The sequence below is a fragment of the Clinocottus analis genome, unplaced genomic scaffold, assembly GCF_023055335.1.
Source record: "Clinocottus analis isolate CAN_PGR_092001 unplaced genomic scaffold, fCliAna1.0.p SCAF_19, whole genome shotgun sequence".
Taxonomy (NCBI): domain Eukaryota; kingdom Metazoa; phylum Chordata; class Actinopteri; order Perciformes; family Cottidae; genus Clinocottus; species Clinocottus analis.
Genome location: NW_027175920.1, coordinates 16,075,683 through 16,096,338, shown reverse-complemented (window position 1 = coordinate 16,096,338; position 20,656 = coordinate 16,075,683). Strand labels below are relative to the sequence as shown.

The window sequence follows — 20,656 nt, the reverse complement described above, 5'->3', positions numbered from 1 at the left end:
AAAACAAACAGGAAACGGCTCGTGGTCAACATCACGTGCGACCTCACCGACCTTGGCTTTCTGCAGATTCTCCAGAGAAGCGGCCAGCTCGTCCACCTCCATCCTCAGGTTCTGCTTCTCCTTCTCCAGCTTGGCTCTGGTCCTCTGCAGAGCGTCGCACTGCTCGCTCAGCTCCGTCATGGCGTCCGCGTGCCGCTTCCTCAGAGACGCCGCCAGCGCCTCCGACTGGACGGAGGTCTCCTCCAGGTCTCGCCTCAGACGCTGCAGCTCGGCCTCTCGCTTCTTGTTCGCCTCCATCTGGAGTCACAGAGGCTGTTCAGGCTGAGCCCCACAGGAGCTTCCTCCAGCTGTGGATGCATGTGCAGGGCTTCCCCTTGTTTCCTTGTTGATAGTATATATATATATATATATATATATATATATATATATATATATATATATATATATATATATATATATATATATATATATACATGTGTCCTCTGTTTTGAGGGATTTTCCTGATATTAAAATGTTCTCATTTACTAATTCGGATTGGCGGGTTTCTTTGAATCTCTAACATCAACAGAAATTAATATAATAACTGTTTCTCCTGTTTCATTTCTTTATGCCGAGCTGAGAGCTAAAGGTGATCTTGTCGTCTACCTTTTGGCAAAAAAAAAAGCATAAAGTGTGAACTGGACTCTAGATGTAGTGCAGCTTAAAACAACAAAGAGTGTGTGTACATCTGTTAGAATGTGTATATATATATATATATATAAGCGGTTGGTTTAGTCTACCTGAGAGGCCGTGACCCCTCCTGCTTCCTCCAGCCGGTCAGTGAGGTCATCCAGCTCTCTGGTTAGATCTGCTCTCTGCTTCTCCACCTGCCAGAAACAGCAGTTCAGGTTATTAACTATTATAATGATTATTATTAAATAATTAATAATTATTTAAGGAGCTTCGTGAAACGTTTGGGGTACAACGTGTTATTAAATGTCGAGGATATGATTCAACCTTTATGATTTAATCATAACGGCGACCCCTGGATGGGTTTATGTCAGTACAGTGTGTGTGTGTGTGTGTGTGTGTGTGTGTGTGTGTGTGTGTGTGTGTGTGTGTGTGAGTTGACTGATCCTGTATCTGGACCCACAATAAGGAATATTCCTCCATGAGAGAGAAGTCATCGTATCATCTACAGCTCGACGGTCTCAAGCCTCAGGCTTCATCTGTTCTGGCCCTGAAGCAGCCCGAGCTCCTCAGACAGGATGTCCCCCATCAGGGGATCAGGGTGACTGACAGCCCACAGGGGGCGGGGTCTCTGCTGAGGTCAGAGGTCAGCACAGAGCCTGTCAGGGCGGTGCAGGGGTGAGCTGCTGTCACAGTCCAAATATTATCTCAGAACTCCTGTTTCCTGTGGAAGCGCTCCAGCACTCACTGATAAACATCCTCCGGCTCAACGCGCTGTGAACGCCACGTCGTCACAATCACAGCATCAAGTCCTGATGGCCAACATGCCAGCACATTTCCTGTTGCTATTAACACGTGCAGCAGACACGCTTCAGAGGCGGAAGGCGAGTCCTCTTCGCTCTGGCTTGGTCTCCACCAGAGAAAAAGATCTAAACATCTGAACAATGTATGTTTCATTTTAACACTAACCACTCAAATGTAACAGTCTAATCAATGTTTTCAAATATTATGAATGCTTCAGAAGAAATTAAAGACACAAAAATGTAAAAATCCCATCATCAATAAGTATCCGATCACACTAAAAATCCACACCGGTTAACTTAGTATAATAACTTTTCATACGCTGTATATTACAACTTTATACCTCACATTAGAAGAATGACCAACAACAACCTCGTGGTGCATGTAAATGCATGAAATACATATGTAAAGCTTAAGAAATGTATCATCAGAGCCTTCTCACGCACAGACGCGATCCTCACACACACACACACACACACACACACACACACACACACACACACACACACACAGCGCGTGTTGTTTTCACGGCGATCCTCTGCAGCTGGTCTGGAGGAAGCCTCGATGTTGAGACTGAGCGCTGGAGTCTCGGCCTCCCTGATAGCAGCAATGAGCCTCAGCCGCCAGCACACCTCAGGCAGAGCAAGAGGAAACAGATGATGCTCACTGGAGGCTCCTCTTTCACTCACACACACACACACACACACACACACACACACACACACACACACACACACACACACACCAGAGGGCCACCAGCCCCTCCCTCTGCGTCTACAGCCTGGCTCTGTGCAGAGACACCGCGCTGGGCTCACTCATCGCGGCTGTTGAGTCAACAGCTCCTCCGGGTCAGCACCACCAACACCACTCACTCCACTCACATGCTCCAGCCGGTCCGTGCTGCCGCGGCGCTGCTGCTGCTGCAGGAGCGTCCCGTTGGTTTGTGTCGGCGTGAGGCTGCTCAGCCTGTGCAAACACACCAATGCATGTTTGCATCGGCGCTCTGGAGGAAGCATCCGAGTCCTCTGCCTCCAGAGGGATGGAGGTTCTTCTGGTCAACACCCGGGTTTATTAATGCTCATATTCGACCCTGAAATGACTGTGAACGTCCATGACAATTGCCCATTGAGCTGCGTATACTTTATATACGACTACTGTGAATACTGTACAGCAAAGCTCATCGAACCAGTTTGTCCCAACTGTTCAGAAGCTCCTAAAAGCTGTGAGGAGCAGGTCATGCACAGAGCTGACGGTAGCCAGGACATTGTTTCACTAAACACACTTTGCTGTTGAAGATTTCTCAGCAAATAAAATGACATTAATCTCCACTGTACGCAAATAAAAAGCCAAACTATCTGCATGAGCAGACAGTCCAGAGCTTCCCTCACAGTCTGGACGGGACGCTGTGGGTCCGGACCCACAACACATAGTTGAGTATTCTGAAATTTGCAATCGGTGCGAGGCGGTGCTGTTTTAACGGGCGGAGCTTTTGTAGACGCACAACACTCGTCCAGCCTGACGCTACTGGACCAATCACACCTGTGTGTCCTGATATTCTTCACCACTCAGGTGAGATTCTGATTTCACTTGAAATAAGAGAAGATTGTGTATTTATTACTAGAGTATGTTAATAATCAATCCATTTCAAATTGAAATCTGACAACACATGTTGTTAAATGTGATTAAATTGAAATGTTTTGATGTGCGGATGCTTCTCTGCCTCTCTGACACATTACTCATAGACATTTCAACCACTGTTCATATGAAAATATTGTTTTGTTCAACTTTAAACTTTAAGCGTGGGTCTCTATGGGTTAGAGGGAGACTGTTAGAGTCACCTAATTGAACCTGTTTCCACCCGGACGAGGCACAACCCTCCTGTACAAGAGACACGGGTGATGGTAGGTGTGTGTGTGTGTGTGTGTGTGTGTGTGTGTGTGTGACATTCCAGCTGGGAGTAGATCCAGTGGAAAACAGTATGTCTGTACCTGCTGATGGTATCTCCCGTGTGCGACCCGAGGAGTCAAACAATAGCGGGCCTGTCTGCAGCAGAGGTATGTTGTGTGTGAGCTCCTCTGAAGACGCAGATAAAGCCCTGCATGTCTGCGCCTGCCTCTTTCATTGCTCCGTGGCTTTGGGGAGCACCATTAGGAATGCCACCCAGAGTGGGGAGAGCTGTGTAAAACACGCCCTCGGGCCCACTGTCACTATTCAACTGTGTGAAATATGTCCCTCTGTACTGTAACTGCTCGGTCTGAAGAGGGGCAACCAGGTCCTGTGGCTTCTGTACACACACACTTTAAGAGCATCTGGTTTAAAACAACCAGCACTTAAAGCGGCCACCTTGACAGATTAGCTTTATGAGAAGCAGCCATGCTGTTTACACTCTTTTACTCTACAGAGACGATGCTGCGCACAAGAGGAAGAGGAAGGAAAAACTAAAAACTAAAAGCTCTCATCCGATTTGCTTTTAAAAGCAAGGCGAGATTACAAGAAACAGAAGGTGTGTGTGTGTGTGTGTGTGTGTGTGTGTGTGTGTGTGTGTGTGTGTGGGAAAGAGAACGATTGGGTGAAATCAGGAATCAGGAGGAGGGAGGATGTGGTCCCTCTTGGCCTCTGGGTTGCCCTGCATGTTATTAACTACTAACACGAGGTCCTTCCCCCTGACTTTATTATCACAGGTGCAGATAGTTTGAGGTGACCAGAGCACCAACACACAGATCCCACCGGCTGCCAGCAGGTCAGCAATCTTTCCTTCTTTCTTTCTTCCTCCCCAGCGGTCCTGCAGCCCACCGGCCTAATGGCTGAGCAGAGCCGGGCTCTGCAGGCTCATCTTGTCCTCCCAGAGAGGAGATGTGGTGCTGTGCCTTCACGTCGTGGACCTACCTTGACTCTGACGGCCCGCTCGGCTTCCAGCTCCTCCTCCAGCTCCTCAATGCGAGCCTGAAGAGAGAGAAAAGTCCACGTGGTTTCAGTGGGACGGATAAAAGAATAACAGTATGAAATATGACAAGTGAGTCTGCTTTCACAGCGCTGCATCATTCTGAACAAGCGGGTCAGATTGTTGGTTGAGAGGCCTGGTGCTCTCCGGGCTCCAGGGTTTGGAGCGCCGCTTGCTTTTTCCTCAGGTAGCAATTTAGAGCAAGAATGTTCAAGGCCAGCGTCGTTATGAGTGTTGTGACCCGGAGCCGGGCCGCTGCAGAGACCAGAACGCATCGCGGCCATTTGCGTGACATTCGAGGAATTTGTGTTATGTTTTTGTCTTTTTCTTGGTTTTACAGTCCTGAGGAGGTCAAGTTATCCACACGCAGCGACACGGTGGTTCTTCAAAGGATTTCACACACGTTCAATCACATGACAGGAAGTATTAAGGGTTAAACAATGTATTCTACGTATATATACATTGTTTAACACTAGATAACTTATAGCATTATAAATCATAAAGCTTAGAAAGCATTCATTCACTGTAAATACACTGATTTTAAATGGTAAATAGCTGCGTTATAATGCAATGTTTTCTATATTTTTATAAACCAAATGAGAAAAGATATTTTTTAGCCTTGCAAATCAAAGATTTGCTCATGTGCAGCTGCATTAACTTGATGGGTAAAGGAATAGCACAGCCTTATATGTGTAACATGCTCCTAATATTAATCTGAATAATTCTGCTCCAACCATCAGAAACAGTGAGAAAGATGGAACATTAATAAATCTCCCACATACATGTCCACTTCACTCATCTTGTGCCAAAGTCCTAAAGTCCTGCTCATAAAATGTTATCGCTCGTTCCCCGACAGCATCCTTCCAAGTTGTGTCATGTTCTGCGCTATCTGCTGCGTCTATCTATGTCAGGAAGTGTCTGACACGGCGAGAGGCCCAGGGCCGTCCACAAACACAACACCTCCACGCAGGGAGAACGCTGCTCACTCGCTAACGCTCCCACCACGACACCAGCACATGTTCAGGACCGGAGGAACTCACACACAGGGAGTCATCCTGCAGTTCAACCCTCTTTGATTCATTACTAATGCAAAGGGAGTTGGTTTAAATCTCTGAGAAACGTCCCAAATGTCTCAGCCCGATACTACAAATAACTTCATGCTCTTTCCCACAGTATTTTATAATGTTCTGCACAGCCAGAGACATAAAAAGTGGAATAAAAACTCACATGCCAGCGCAGGACCTCTGCAGAGAGAACAGCCATGGTGAGGCAGCAGCAGCCCAACTGACTGACTGCCTGCCTGTCCCACACACACACGCTCACACACACACACGCTCACACACACACAGCTTCACTGTTGATCCCCTGCGGCATTTTACTGTCCACACCCCCTTGTGCATGCACAGCCTTTTTTCTCTCAGTTTCCCACTCAGATATCTGTTTCTTGTTAAATTCCTACTTTCCACAGCCTCAAAATAAATATTGTGGCTCTAATAGAATTGTAGGAGGCGGAGTGTACTAACAGTGTTAAGATGTTGAAGCCAGGCCGCGCGGATCAACACGATGTGGACAGCCGGATGGCAGAAAGAGTTTATACAATGACTTTGTGCATTCTCCTAAATGAAATGATCCACACAAGCTTCCCACTGAGGAGCACAGAGGAGTAACGCAATGAGTCCATCATGACAGAGAAGGGTTGCAGGGTTTTATCTCCATAATTGTAAGTGCTTAAAGTTATTTTTTCCGTCTGCAACCTGAAATTCTAATAATCCACAATAAACTGCAATCAGATGTGGCCTCATGGCTGATGTCTCGTCCCGTGTGTCTGAGGGGATATTCAGCAACGTGGGCAGTTACATCCTGTGACCCCCGTGTCATCTGGATGGAAAACCAGTTCCAAACCATTTCAAGTCCTGCTTCTGCAGCAGAGCCAGCCTGAGACCCCCGCTGAGGCCGGGCCACCACACCGTCCACACATGCTCACATTCTTCAGGGCCCCGCTGCTTTGTTCTTCCTAAACGCCTTCAGATGGCAGCGAGCAGCTTTGAACAGTGAAAGTCCCGGTGGTGTGATTGGCCGGGTGGTGACAGGTCCTGTTGACCCGGCAGAGCTCGGTGCTGTGGGGGATGATGACGCGGGTCAAATCAGTGGTATTAAAAACGATGTGATGCCTGATGCTTGCACAAGAGAGATGAAGACGTTCAGATGAGAGACACATGACTTGGCAGCCTGAGGGACTGTATTACAGAAAATCAAGTTTCACATTGTCTTCAAAAGTTTTCAGAAATCAACTGCAGGAAATACATCATTATGATACACTCCCTACATGTGTTACAGATCCCAGTGCTCCTCCCAGGTCACTGCAGCACATTGCACACACATGAGTTTAAAAACAGCAACACAGAGCCCAGAGGAAATGGGGTCATTTAGGGACAGTATTGAGGGCTCGAATAAAACCTGGGGGTGTTTCTGGTGGTCCAGGTCCAGAACTGCACTGTAAAAAACACCTGTGAAATGTACTGTGTTTGTGAGCAGTAACCCACTGTGAACTATTTCCCAGTAAAATACTGTGTATTCATTCTAATATTACAGTAGTCACAGCTTTACTGTAAAACATTATAAAAACACAGCAGTGCTGCGGGAAAATCACAGTAACCAATAATCTACTGCACAAAATATGCACCCAAAAAAACACGACAGAAAATGACAGTAAGTAATAATCTACTGTAGTTAAATACTGTGTTTGTTTTTACAGTAAGTCACTTATCAATGGCTGCCAGTTAATAACAATCAATCCTAATAAATTTCAAAGTGCATATTCTGTGTGTGGATGGTTCGCTGTTTTCAAAACTCTGATTATTTGCTTTTTCTTGGAGTTGGTGTTGAGTGCTGAGTGATTAAAACAGAAGCGTATCAGTGAACTGAAAGATGCGCCTGGAACAACTCCAGTCAGAAGCAATTAGCTTAGCTTAGCATACAGACTGTAAGCAGGGGAAACAGCCTGGCTCTGTCCAGTTGATGTTTACCTGCAAAGCGTGTTGCAGGCAGCTACCGCTCACGCTAACAAAATAGCACTTCCTCTGCTGAGGCTCAAGATGGAGATCGGTGGCTCATTTGTTATTCTGAAGGTCTGCTGGGTCCGACTTGGAGGCTTCGAGCAACGAGGTTGCAGATTGACTCTATCTGAAACTACGGTGGCCGAGGTGGAAACACAAGAAGCAAAAGTCTTTCTCCGGAGCAGTGTTTGGTTTGTCCGTTCAGGGCTTCTGTAGAAACACAGCGAGCAGCTCCATGAAGACGAGCCGCTCCAGATGAAGATGAAAGCAGCACATTCTGGGTTAACGGTTCATATGTTCAGGTGACTATACAATCCTAGCATACTTATTAATATCATACACGACTTCTGCAAATAGATCCTCCTAAATGATACACATGGCACCTTCAACTCAGTCCAAGTAGAAACTCACTCACTTCTACACATTTGTATCGTCCGCATTACTGAAAAGGAAGTCAAATGTTCTGTTTTCTGAATAACGTTTGGTCTTGTACACAAATGAACTCCTTTGTAGAGAAGGTGTGTGCTTCAGTGTGTACATGTAGGTGTTGAGATTACAGCTTATAAAATGTAAATAGTAAATGTAAACATTGCAATTGACAACTTCCTATCAAACAAATAGTCCCTACAAAAGCTGGTGATGGATCATCTGCTGCTGGATTCATTGCCGTGAGTAACACCAACAGAATTCCCCTCCATCTGTGTGGGGAGAAAGCAGAAGTCTTCTAACACCTCTGCTGGAACATCTGGCCTCAACCACACAGACCGCAGGCCAAGACGGAGCTTCATCCGCTCAGATAGCGATGACCCTTTGAGTCTGAGTGTAACTGCTTTACAGCCATGTCATAAAACCTGCAGGAGATCAGGCCTGCAGGCCGCAGACCCCCAATCCACTCCCTGCAAGCCAACGTCTTCAACCTGCAGGACACTGGGGAGGGAGAGGCGGCTGCATCATCACAGATGGACAAAGCTATCTCTTTGATTCCACTCAAGTTTGTGGACGTATTCATGTGACCTTCACGTCACAACCAGCAGTGAGTGGGTGAATGAGAAGTCAGCTGGCTGCCTGTCCACCTGCAGCTGAGTCCACAGCATGCACACAGCAGCACGTATAATGGCCTCATTGTGAGATAGGGAGAATGCCAAAGCTACAGTAAACGTGACAACATGCCCGTAAAACACACAGATCGTCTTTCCCCCCTCCAATCAGAGACAAAGACGCTCTTTATCGTTCCTCTTCCAAACCTCTGGAGGAAACATCAGGCTCCCTGAGGCAACCGCAGAGCCAAGAAGCACCACCTGAACTTTGAAAGCCTGTCTCTCTCTCGCAGCAGCCTCTCGTCTCGCTCAGACAGCGTATGATCTGCACACGCTCTCAGACTGGTTTGACTCTATCTGGACGACCCAGAGAGACCTCAGTACAAACTTCACAGTCTCGTCAGCGCTCCGTCCAGAGGCAGACTGAACTCCAGGAAGTGGTGGACTGAATGCTCTCCTAATAGAAATGATACAACGATTATGTGCTACACGGCAAATCGTGAAGATGGCGTTTTAATTGGCAACATCTTTGTTGGCAGGCGGTCGTTGCTGTGTTTTTCCACTGCACACACCAAAAATGACTTCTTTATAATGTGTGGCCACTACTGCAGGAGGTGCTGGGGAAACTGAGCATGAAGTTCAGATCACTCCTATGAGAACAGCCAGAAAACAGTTGTACCGTCTTCTTTGGCTCTGGAGGAGCTTTCCCAACGATGATGTCAGGGAGGGAAAAAGGAAATGGTAACGTTGGTCATCTCAGACCTGAATGATTTTGAGTCTGAGAGAGTAATGGGGACAATCTGGTTTTAAATAGGTTTCAGTGTTGAGGGAGAACTCTGCAGACGTTGGACGCTAAACAAGATAAACCAAGTCATCCATTGAGGTAGAAACTACCACCGTAAAAACTAAATAACAGCACAGTCCTGAAGATGTCCAGAGTGTTAAGAACTGTCAGAGCAACAGGAATGCTGACTGCAGCTAACCCGACTGCTCCCAGCTCCTCCATCAGGAGGAGCAGGAGATGTTATCAGTCTGGGTGCAGCAGGTATGTTTGACCGGCTCCTGCTCGGAGGGACTGCTCCAATCACGGAGCAGAGCCCAGCCGCTCTGTTGAAAGGCAGGAATGCGTCTCTCTCTGCCGTAAGCTACAGCTGACATCCCTGTATGTGCTTTTAAGAAACCAATCTTGGCTGTCCTTCAAGCCAAAGAGGAAAGAAAGCCTGAAAACCTTTGCAATGACATTGTATGTGCTACTTTTGTGTAGTTTTCTTTCCATGAAGCTGTGTCCAATATGTCCTCGAGACATAACTACCAGTGCTCCTGATGGATTGCACTGATTAATCCTGAAAGCCAGCTGCAGGTTGAGCAAGATGTCATCAAGGCACGGGTATTGGATGTGACGTATGCAACTGCACAGCTCATTGAAAATGTTCACATCTCTGAAATTAGAGGCTGCAGATGGAAGGCACAAACCTCTAAGATGACTCATACAAAAAGGACTGTGTATTTTATAAACAGCTTCAAATAACAAGCACTTCATACCAGTGTTGTGTGTGTATCCAAAGCCTGATATATCTTCTTCTTCTGTTCCACAGAGCCGCATTCCTGTTATTATTTATTTGATTTGATTTGATTTGTGTGTTTAGCTTAGTTTATTTCATTGGATGTCTGTAAGTGTGGGATGCTGCTACTCTGACAAAAACAATTCTCCTTGGAGATTAATAAAGTACTTTTCATTTCATTCTGCATCTTTTTGAAGAGTAAAATCTTTGTTGGACTAAACAGACATGGGGTTCCAGATGGATGGGATGCTTGGAAACAGGATGATTGATGCTCCGGAAAGTCACAGAGGGCAGAGTCTTCTAGCCGGACTACGTCCTTTTGTTGTTGCCAGCAATGAGGATGCATCTGTCTGTTAAGAAGCATGAGCTAGCCTCCCTGCTAGCACACGCTGGAAACATGCTTTAAAGACGGGGCTTATCTCCCGACGTCTCGCTAGCAGGGCAAACCTGTGTTGTACAGTTTCAGGAAAGTCAGACACACACAAGATTAGTGTCTCCTCCATTGTGCCTTCTGTGCCTGGCTGGCTTCCTCGTTTCTTTGGCACTTTGCACGACTCAGCAAGGTGTGTCTGAAAGGGCCTTTGGTCTTCTTTGGTTCTGACTTGAATGTAAATAAAATGCATGTTTGGTTCAGGTAAACTGGTCTTTGTTCAGCCAGAGTAACACACACACTAGATCCTATGTTTACTGTACTGAGCGGTACATGTACATGTGCATGTATAGATATAAGGGTCTGACCTGCTGCTCCTTGCTCTTTCTCTGCAGTCCAATGTTGAGGGCCTCTTCTGCCTCCAGCTTGGCGCTGGTACTGCTGATCTCCATGTCCTTCCTTCAGAGACAAACAGATATTCAACTCTACATCCAATTAACTAATGCATCAAACAAATACACTTTAAGGACTCCATCAATCCCAATAAACCAAAAGGTGTCATGCAGGAGGCTTTTATGTGTGCACTTTATTCTGTTTCAAGTGTTATCAGCAACCAGTTATTTCATTCTATAGACTGTACTTTACAGTTATTTACGTTTTCATTGCATCGTAGTCGATATGCTTTTTAATCAAAGCATAAGAGTCAGAGACAGATTTCCCTGAGTGGGACAATAAAGTTCATTGTGTTGTTTTGTATAATGTCACTAAAGCTTCTTTGAGTGACAGACTTCATATTCTGGACTGATTGTTTGAAAGCACAGCGCCTTAGCAACAAGGTGAGTCACTCACATTATGAATGCTCTCTGAGAAATGCAAATATTACTGCCAAAGAAAACTTCATATTGGAAAAAGAATTGTTATTGTTCTTGTGTGTGTGTGTGTGTGTGTGTGTGTGTGTGTGTGTGTGTGTGTGTGTGTGTGTTGGTTCTTGTCTTCATTTGATTGTTGCTTCGAGGTAAAGTTCAGTGATTTATTACTGCTCTCATCTCACTGAGGGCAGACAGCAACGTGTTAGGATGTTATTGAAGGCCTGGAGGGCCGCACATTCAAAGTGGAGATAACTGGACCGTGCAGAAGGTATATGACGTATTTCAGCCTCACTGTGCAGCCCTTCTGGCCCAGAGACAGAGCATCAAACCACAATGTCAAGAACATTTTGAAGTCTATCCCTTTGCCTCTGCATTTGATGACAGCAGCTCTGATGTCAGGGGGCTGTGGATAAGACCTGTCGTCACATGCATGAGCTCCAGTATCACCGAGGAAAAGCTCATGAAAATCATTTTACGGTGTGTTTTTTGTAGGCTGATATAAATGTTTGTGGGGTAACTTTAAAGACTAGATCATAGTTGGCATAAATGTCGACCTGAAAATGTGCTTTTGTTTTCTCGTATGACCACTGAGTGAGGGGCGCTCGTCTTTCTTCTACCTTTGACATGACGGACTACAGGTTATAGAGAATTCTACAGAATAATGATGACGTGAACTTCAGAAAATAAGAAAAGAAAAGACATCGATTAATGTGACTGAGTAAACACAGCAGGCTCTTGTTTACAATCTGCTATCATTTAATAGCAAAGAATTTCAAAGTAAAAAGGGAGACTGAAAGACTGAGAGCGTGCTAGCAGCTCTGTAAGCTGCACAGACACAGCAGAGCAGTTTCAGCTAACACCAGCATGCTAATGTCACAATAACCAGCATGCTAATGTCACAATAACCAGCATGCTAATGTCACAATAACCAGCATGCTAATGTCACAATAACCAGCATGCTAATGGTACAATAACCAACATGCTAATGTCACAATAACCAGCATGCTAACGGTACAATAACCAGCATGCTAATGGTACAATAACCAGCATGCTAACGGTACAATAACCAGCATGCTAATGGTACAATAACCAGCATGCTAACGGTACAATAACCAGCATGCTAATGGTACAATAACCAGCATACTAACGGTACAATAACCAGCATGCTAATGGTACAATAACCAGCATAATAACGGTACAATAACCAGCGTGCTAACGGTACAATAACCAGCGTGCTAACGGTACAATAACCAGCATGCTAATGGTACAATAACCAGCATACTAACGGTACAATAACCAGCATGCTAATGGTACAATAACCAGCATAATAACGGTACAATAACCAGCATGCTAATGGTACAATAACCAGCATAATAACGGTACAATAACCAGCGTGCTAACGGTACAATAACCAGCGTGCTAACGGTACAATAACCAGCATGCTAATGGTACAATAACCAGCATAATAACGGTACAATAACCAGCATGCTAACGGTACAATAACCAGCATGATAATGGTACAATAACCAGCATGCTAACGGTACAATAACCAGCATGCTAACGGTACAATAACCAGCGTGCTAACGGTACAATGACATTAATATATCTTAAGCATCTTTCATTCCTGTTATTCCTGTTATTGTTGCGTCTCGCTACTGTGAAAAACAAATTAGTATAACTAACTATTTGTCGATCTATCTAACATGCAGGTCACATGGTCATTTAGCATGTTAACATGTTAGCATGTTAACATGCTAACCTGCTAACAATTTCGACGGATGGTAAGTTTTGCTGCTATTTTGACATGATGAGGAAAAGTTTAGCAATCCCCAAAATTATGGCAATTCATCCCGAGGGGAACATACTTGTCTGAACAACATTTCACGGAAATCCATCAAGAAGTTGAGATACTTCACTAAAAAACTAAAAATGCCGACCTCGTGGTGGGACACTATGAAAAGCACTATGAGAACTATTGATGTTGGAATAAACCTGCAAAGTCAGGTGATCAGTAAAGCATTAGCACGTATCAATTAGCAGGATGGAGATGACTGAACAAAATCTAATGATGAACCGATACTGCAATCGCTAGCTAACAAATGATTTCACATCGAAACCACAATTTAATTTTGTGTCGGCCCTAATCGTAGTTGAACTGGATGCCAGGTTCTTATCTTATCTTTTGCCGCCCCATTTTGTTACGCAGTCTAATAACAACACTTGATTTTTTGACATACTGTAAAATCTATGATGTGAGTGTGTGTGTCTTTGACCTTTTGATGAGGTCTTCCAGTCCACTCCTGTTCCTCTCCGTCTCTCCCTGACTCTCCTGCGTGGATCTGGTGTCACCCTCCAGCTTCCTCCGGCTCTTCTCTAAATCTCCACGCTGACAGCGCTCCTGCTCCAGCTGGTACTCCAACTAAACACAGACAACGTGACATGATGGATAACCCGCAAAATACAACCACAATGTAACATGTAACAGCTGCAAAAGGTTTAGTTGGAAGTAGAGTTTAACTGTAAAATAGTGGATGTTGTGCCAGTAATCGATCTCATTTTTATTAACAAGGTATTATGCTTTAGCATTTTAACTGTTCGTGAATAAACTGAACTGAAAGGGATGTATAAAATAACATGTACTCAATGTTTCCACAGATATGCCGAGGCCTCTTGGCGGACTGGGTTACAATTAATTCCAATAACCTTAAGTTTCCATTCCTTAATATTATTGTCAAATAGTTGGTTCATGACCTTAACATTACTACAGTATTTAATGTGAGCTGCATGCATTCTTCTGTTGGATACAAAGGTTAAATCAATACTGCTTTTACTGCTCTGTAATGGGCCCAGAACGTTGTCTCATAGTGCTAGCTCGACCCCTCATAGTGGGTCAATAGAGGCTTCCCTTTTCACATTACAGTAGGAACCTGCTGCTTTGTTGACATAAACATATTAATTAGTGCAGAAATAAATAAATATTGTACATAGTTTGAGAAATGCAGTCAGAGCATATGAACTCACATCTTCAGCTTGCATCAGGAGCTTGGTCTTCTCTTTGGTCAGCAGGTTCACCTTCTCCTCTTCACTCTGCAGGTCCTCAATGGTCTGCTGTTGGGGTGAAACAAGACGTTTGAGGCTGGGCTGCACATGTCCCTTAATCACCGAGGCACCATCGCATTGCCTCACCTCCATCTGTCTGCCACATTGCGACTCAGAATAATAGCTGTTTGGTTGCAAAGAAAATGTTAGAAGTGATCCCCAGTTTGATCTATTGGATCATATATGTTCACTCCTTCACCTCAACTGGGAACACAAGCCTTGAAACACCAGTGCCTCTGTGCCTGAACATACTGGAACAGATATCGTATCAAGTCAATTCATCCTTTTTTTCACAAGCATCCCTTTATAGTCCAGACTAAATTCTTAATCTAGAACATGTTCAACCAATAGCAAATAGAGAGCTTGAAGTGAAATTGCTCCCACAGAATACGTAATGATGCAGACTGCTACTGTTGGTCAAAGCATCTGGGAGAAATCCCTTCTGCCATAGGGTATGATGAGGTTGTTGAGGGTTTAGATTCATTTAGGGTTCGAAGCATCTGCTTTATTTTTTTTAAGTGCAGAGTGTGTCTGATGGGGAGCACATTTATCATGAGTGCCACTTTTGGCCGGTCCACAGGCCAGATGGTTCTGTTCTTCTAAACCGATGTTTCACGCTCAGGAGGGTCGACGACTATGTAGCAACAAAAAAATAATCTCTGTCAGAAGCAAGACCCAAACTTGTACATGTTGAAGGCATTCAAGTGCCAGATAGATCTGCTGGGTCACCACCAGGTATGAAACTGGTGTAAGACTGATGAGCATGGACTGAAACTGTTCAAAGTTTAGGGAACAAACAACTAGAGACATCCAATGTCGCCAGTCAAAACCTCCTGACTGAAAAGAACTTGTGCATGCTGGGATATCTCAATTTTCATGTCACACATTGTGCAAAAACAAGAGATATTCATTATTGTAGTTAAATATATTGTATGTGGAGTTTCTGGCTACCAGAGTATAAAGCCATGTTTTCACCTGGTGACAAACTTTAGTTCTGAGGAGTTAGAGAGAAGAGTCTTGAACCTGCATTACCTCGCTGACAATCGGCCATCAAGTCTGGTTGTATAGAAGTCTATGCTTCATGTGTTAAAGCTGTATTCTCTCTCCTGACCACCAGGGGGCGACTCCTCTGGTTGTATAGAAGTCTATGCTTCATGTGTTAAAGCTGCATTCTCTCTCCTGACCACCAGGAGGCGACTCCTCTGGTTGTATAGAAGTCTATGCTTCATGTGTTAAAGCTGCATTCTCTCTCCTGACCACCAGGAGGCGACTCCTCTGGTTGTATAGAAGTCTATGCTTCATGTGTTAAAGCTGCATTCTCTCTCCTGACCACCAGGGGGCGACTCCTCTGGTTGTATAGAAGTCTATGCTTCATGTGTTAAAGCTGCATTCTCTCTCCTGACCACCAGGGGGCGACTCCTCTGGTTGTATAGAAGTCTATGCTTCATGTGTTAAAGCTGCATTCTCTCTCCTGACCACCAGGGGGCGACTCCTCTGGTTGTATAGAAGTCTATGCTTCATGTGTTACAGCTGCATTCTCTCTCCTGACCACCAGGGGGCGACTCCTGTGGTTGTATAGAAGTCTATGCTTCATGTGTTAAAGTTGCATTCTCTCTCCTGACCACCAGGGGGCGACTCCTCTGGTTGTATAGAAGTCTATGCTTCATGTGTTAAGGCTGCATTCTCTCTCCTGACCACCAGGGGGCGACTCCTACGTACACGGCACTGCTTAGTCATCTAAATATGGTAACTTCCTGTTCACTGTGACGGCCAAAACATCAAAGTCAAGGCTTTAAAATGGAAGTCCATGAATGTGTAACGTGACAACGCTGGTCCACTATTTATATACCGTCTATGTTTTTTTACAGGTGGGTCCAGGTATTTTGTATTGTGTATGTATGAAATATTGTTTTTAATTCTGAAGGACAAAATGCATTTTTGCAAAACGAGACTTTAATGACATGTACAATGACACATACAGTGTGTGGTACACTCAGTGGTCTCTCACCTGGCTGAGCTCCACCAGGTGCTCTTTCTCCTGCTGGAGCTTCTGCACAGCCTCGTCCTTCTGAAAAAGCTCCTCCAACAGCCTGCTTACCTCACTGTCTGTGGACTGAGTAGAAAGAACATGGTCATCACCTATGGTCCCGAACTCTGGGTCGTGACCAAAAGAACGAGGTTGCAGATACAAGCGGCCGAAATACGTTTCCTCCGTATGGTGGCCAGGCTCAGCCTTAGAGATAGAGTAAGGAGATGAGGTTCCTCTGTAGGGCTCAGCCTTAGAGATAGAGTAAGGAGATGAGGTTCCTCTGTAGGGCTCAGCCTTAGAGATAGAGTAAGGAGATGAGGTTCCTCTGTAGGGCTCAGCCTTAGAGATAGAGTAAGGAGATGAGGTTCCTCTGTAGGGCTCAGCCTTAGAGATAGAGTCAGGAGATGAGGTTCCTCTGTAGGGCTCAGCCTCAGAGATAGAGTAAGGAGATGAGGTTCCTCTGTAGGGCTCAGCCTTAGAGATAGAGTAAGGAGATGAGGTTCCTCTGTACGGCTCAGCCTTAGAGATAGAGTAAGGAGATGAGGTTCCTCTGTAGGGCTCAGCCTTAGAGATAGAGTAAGGAGATGAGGTTCCTCTGTAGGGCTCAGCCTTAGAGATAGAGTAAGGAGATGAGGTTCCTCTGTAGGGCTCAGCCTTAGAGATAGAGTAAGGAGATGAGGTTCCTCTGTAGGGCTCAGCCTTAGAGATAGAGTCAGGAGATGAGGTTCCTCTGTATGGATCAAGGGTAAGGAGCTTGAAATCAGGAGGGAGTTTCGAGTTGAGCCGCTGCTTCTTTTTGTAGAAAGGAGTCAGCTGAGTTTGTTCAGCATCTCATCAGGATGCCTCCTGGACGCCTCCCATTAGAGGTTTTCCAGGCACGTCCACCTGGTAGGAGACCCAGAGGAAGACCCAGGACACGCTGGAGGGATCATATCTCCCGGCTGGCCTGGGAACGCCTCGGGGTCCCCCAGAATGAGCTGGAAAATGTTGCGGGTGAGAGGGAAGCCTGGGTCGGCCTGCTGGACTGATGCCACCGAGATAATGGATGGATGGATGAGTCATGAACTAACATTTAATTTTAGAAATATATATAATTTCGGTGACTTCATAACTCATTAGACAAGCGACATTCTGAATCACCAAACCGATCACAAAGCATGCAAAGCATAACGTGTCTTTTCATTATCAAGATGCTGCTCTGATCTCAGCTGAAAGCCTCTTGGGCGAGCAGCCATGACGGCTTGTGAATACAGAGGTTTCCATCTGCAGCTCTGACTTTGCTTTATCGTTTTACATGACAGAAACAGACGTCATTATTTCTGCCTCTCTCTTATGGACATCAAAGTTTTATTTGCATGTGAAACCCTGACTCTGGTAATGGACTGCAAATGTGACCCAGCAGACTGGAGGAAAGATATATGATGGAGTCACTTTGTTTCACAATTATTTCAGAACAGACAGATGAGTTAATTCTGTGGTAAACTTCTGCTGCTTTGAATCAAACACATCATGTTCAGTTTTAATGAATGTTATGACAGCATACTACAAATATTAGACACGGTCACGTCAGGTTGTTTTTTTTAAAGCCCTGTGTTAACTCATAACACGGGTCTGGTCTTGTTGCCTCCCCTGAGAAGGAGTCCTCTCACCTCACAACGTGGGAGACCAATTAGCCAAGACATTCTCCATGAAGCCAGAGGATCAAGTCCTCAAAGGTGCTCAGTCAGGAATTCAGAGCAGATCTATTGCTTCCACGCGGCGCTCAACATGCCGAGAGCTGAGGCGGTGGCGGCGAGTGGCGCTAAAAACCCAAAGAGTGTTTCCCTGAGCGAGGAACCAGGCGCCATGTGCTTCTGCGTGGACGCCGTGGGTCAGGACGACATCCGCAGTAATGAGTACACAACAAAAAGACTCACATGTACCAAAATGCACAAGTCCAGATTCAAACAAAGCACAGAGAAGCTTCATTCTCTGCTCTACACTGCTATATTTACACTTTAAATAGTTTGCTGCTATACTAATGTTCTGAATCCCGTAAGTATAACCTTTACCACCATGACCCAGATCTAACTATTCAGTGTGAATTTTTAGAGGTTAAATCTACTCCACCCTGCTTCTCTTTGTCACAATCTGCAGTGTTGTGAGTACAGTACATTCTTGTGGCATTCCTCAACAAAGATAGCATCTTAATCCTTTAGGGCACCTCAATTAAACAGATGAAGGGGCATGTGAGGGGGGTAACAGAGATGCCTTTAGTGTCTACACAGAAGAGACAGAGCTCACGGCAGGAGAGACGACAAGGGGAAGCTCCTCCTTCAGGAGTTCAAGCTGGATTTATCAAACGAGAAGGCATTTCATTGTGACCTGACATGAACAAAGACAGATATAGAGAACTCTCTGTGATACTTAACAGGTACCTTATCCGGCTGTACCAGTTTATGTATTCGTGCCAAGCCAATAAATATTCATAAGATTGTGACAGTAAAATAACGTTGGGTTGTACCTGTTGTGGAAGTAGACATCTTCTCAACGAGATAGCACACTAGCCAGCTAGCACTTTCTGCAATCAACTCCTTGACAAATTACTCTCATTACATTAGCGGATGAGGCTCAGTGGTGAGGAGGGTCGACCTTCAATCAGAGGATCGGCGGTTAGATCCCCGCTAGCCTATGACGATGTGTCCTTGAGCAAGACATGTAACATACGATTGCACAAGAAGTGTGTGAATGTGTTACAATAATGTTACTGTGAATAGGCAGGTGGCACCTTAAACTCTGCCATCAGTGTATGAATGGAGGACAACTCCACTCTCTACTGGCCGTAATAACTATGATGGCAAAGCATGAAGTCAGGTGACCAGGCACAAAACCCGTATGAGGTGGCAACCGTACGTGTCCAACGTGAAACCATAAGTCCCAGTTCATCAGTGTGGTTTTTTACTTATTTTTCGGTAGTTTTCTCTTAGTTCCAAATATATTTGTGTTTTTTTTAATTTACAGTGACATTACACTCTCGGTGCCTTCTAAGTAGCAACCATCAGCCAGGAGCTGATCCTGGGGCCAGGACCCCATGATGCCCTACCTGTTTCTCGTGCTCGGCCACCGTCAGGGTGCTCTCCAGCTCGTCCAGGTGTCTCCTGAGGCTGCTGCACTCCGCCTCCAGTCTGTCCCTGTGGAGGGCCAGCTGGGCTGAGCAGAGCTCCTCTTCCTCCAGACGGCCTGACAGGCCGGACAGCTGTCGCTCCAGCTCGCGTCGGGCCTTATCCAGCTGGACGCAGCGCTGCTCGGATGCCTGCGCACTCTCCTGCTCCTGGAGGTACAAACACAAAGAGGGCTTCAGCTGTTGATGCCAGTGTTCATGACAAACAGTACTTTTGTTTTGTTTTCCTAATTATTTTTCTTGTACCATATATTTTAGATTTCGGTTGGTCAGGAATGAATTTGTGGTGGACATATTGTTATTAGTGATTCTTTATTTAGATGTCCTGCTGTATTTTGCACAACTTTCTGTGAATCTTTGAAGCCCTTTGAATATCTGATTATCTGTGTTTATGTTAGATGTCTATCACAAGCTGAGAAAAATCATGTCCATCTTCAAACCCTTTTATTTATGAATTACACATTATTGATAAAGTAATAAAATATTAATATTTAGCTATTCAGCTTTTTAAAAACCTTCAATTATATCCTAACACAACCTGTAAATATACTGTAGTTTTAGTAGATGGATAAACCTTTTTAAACAGTTAACAGAAAGAGAGTGAAAAATAGTAAAAGGCTGATGGATAAAACAATAATCTGAAAGGATTAGCTGAATAAAAGCGTCTGAAGCACTGAGAGGCAATTTGTTCATCGAAAGAGGATCTTACCGCCACAAGATGAAACTTATCCTTGTTTAAGTCTGAAGAAACCTTCCCTTTGTTCATTTGCAGTTTTCTTATGATATCACAGCTACAGAGGCGACCCAGTGACGTACAATATGACTTGATAAGCAACTTCTACCAAACTCCAGATGACTTATTCAACAGCCGTCCAGAACTGGAGTGAAAAGACCCGATTGTGAGAACCTGCTCTGGTTACTTTCTTATGGACCAGTCATCATGGGCAAGGCATTTGGCATGAGCTAAACGCATACCCACATTACTGGGCAACTGAGAAATGATCAGACCACCACATTTCCATCAGCATATATTTCCATAACAGTACTTTAAGCTCTTTCCCTG

General features: G+C 45.0%; 1 protein-coding gene across 1 annotated transcript in view; it reads right to left on the bottom strand.

The window, feature by feature from the left end:
• The window catches only part of LOC137789746 (myosin-16), a 28,317-nt gene extending 7,958 nt beyond the window's left edge, over positions 1–20,359 (bottom strand). Inside the window, exons 1-9 of the mRNA XM_068583514.1 lie at positions 20,303–20,359; positions 19,516–19,743; positions 16,413–16,517; positions 14,327–14,413; positions 13,579–13,724; positions 10,805–10,895; positions 4,357–4,413; positions 780–866; positions 52–297 (exon numbers count right to left, since the gene is read on the bottom strand). Of these exons, the coding sequence (XP_068439615.1) occupies positions 52–297; positions 780–866; positions 4,357–4,413; positions 10,805–10,895; positions 13,579–13,724; positions 14,327–14,413; positions 16,413–16,517; positions 19,516–19,743; positions 20,303–20,359 (1,104 nt within the window). The remainder of the gene's footprint in view (positions 1–51; positions 298–779; positions 867–4,356; positions 4,414–10,804; positions 10,896–13,578; positions 13,725–14,326; positions 14,414–16,412; positions 16,518–19,515; positions 19,744–20,302) is intronic.
• Between the last annotated feature and the right edge of the window lie 297 nt (positions 20,360–20,656).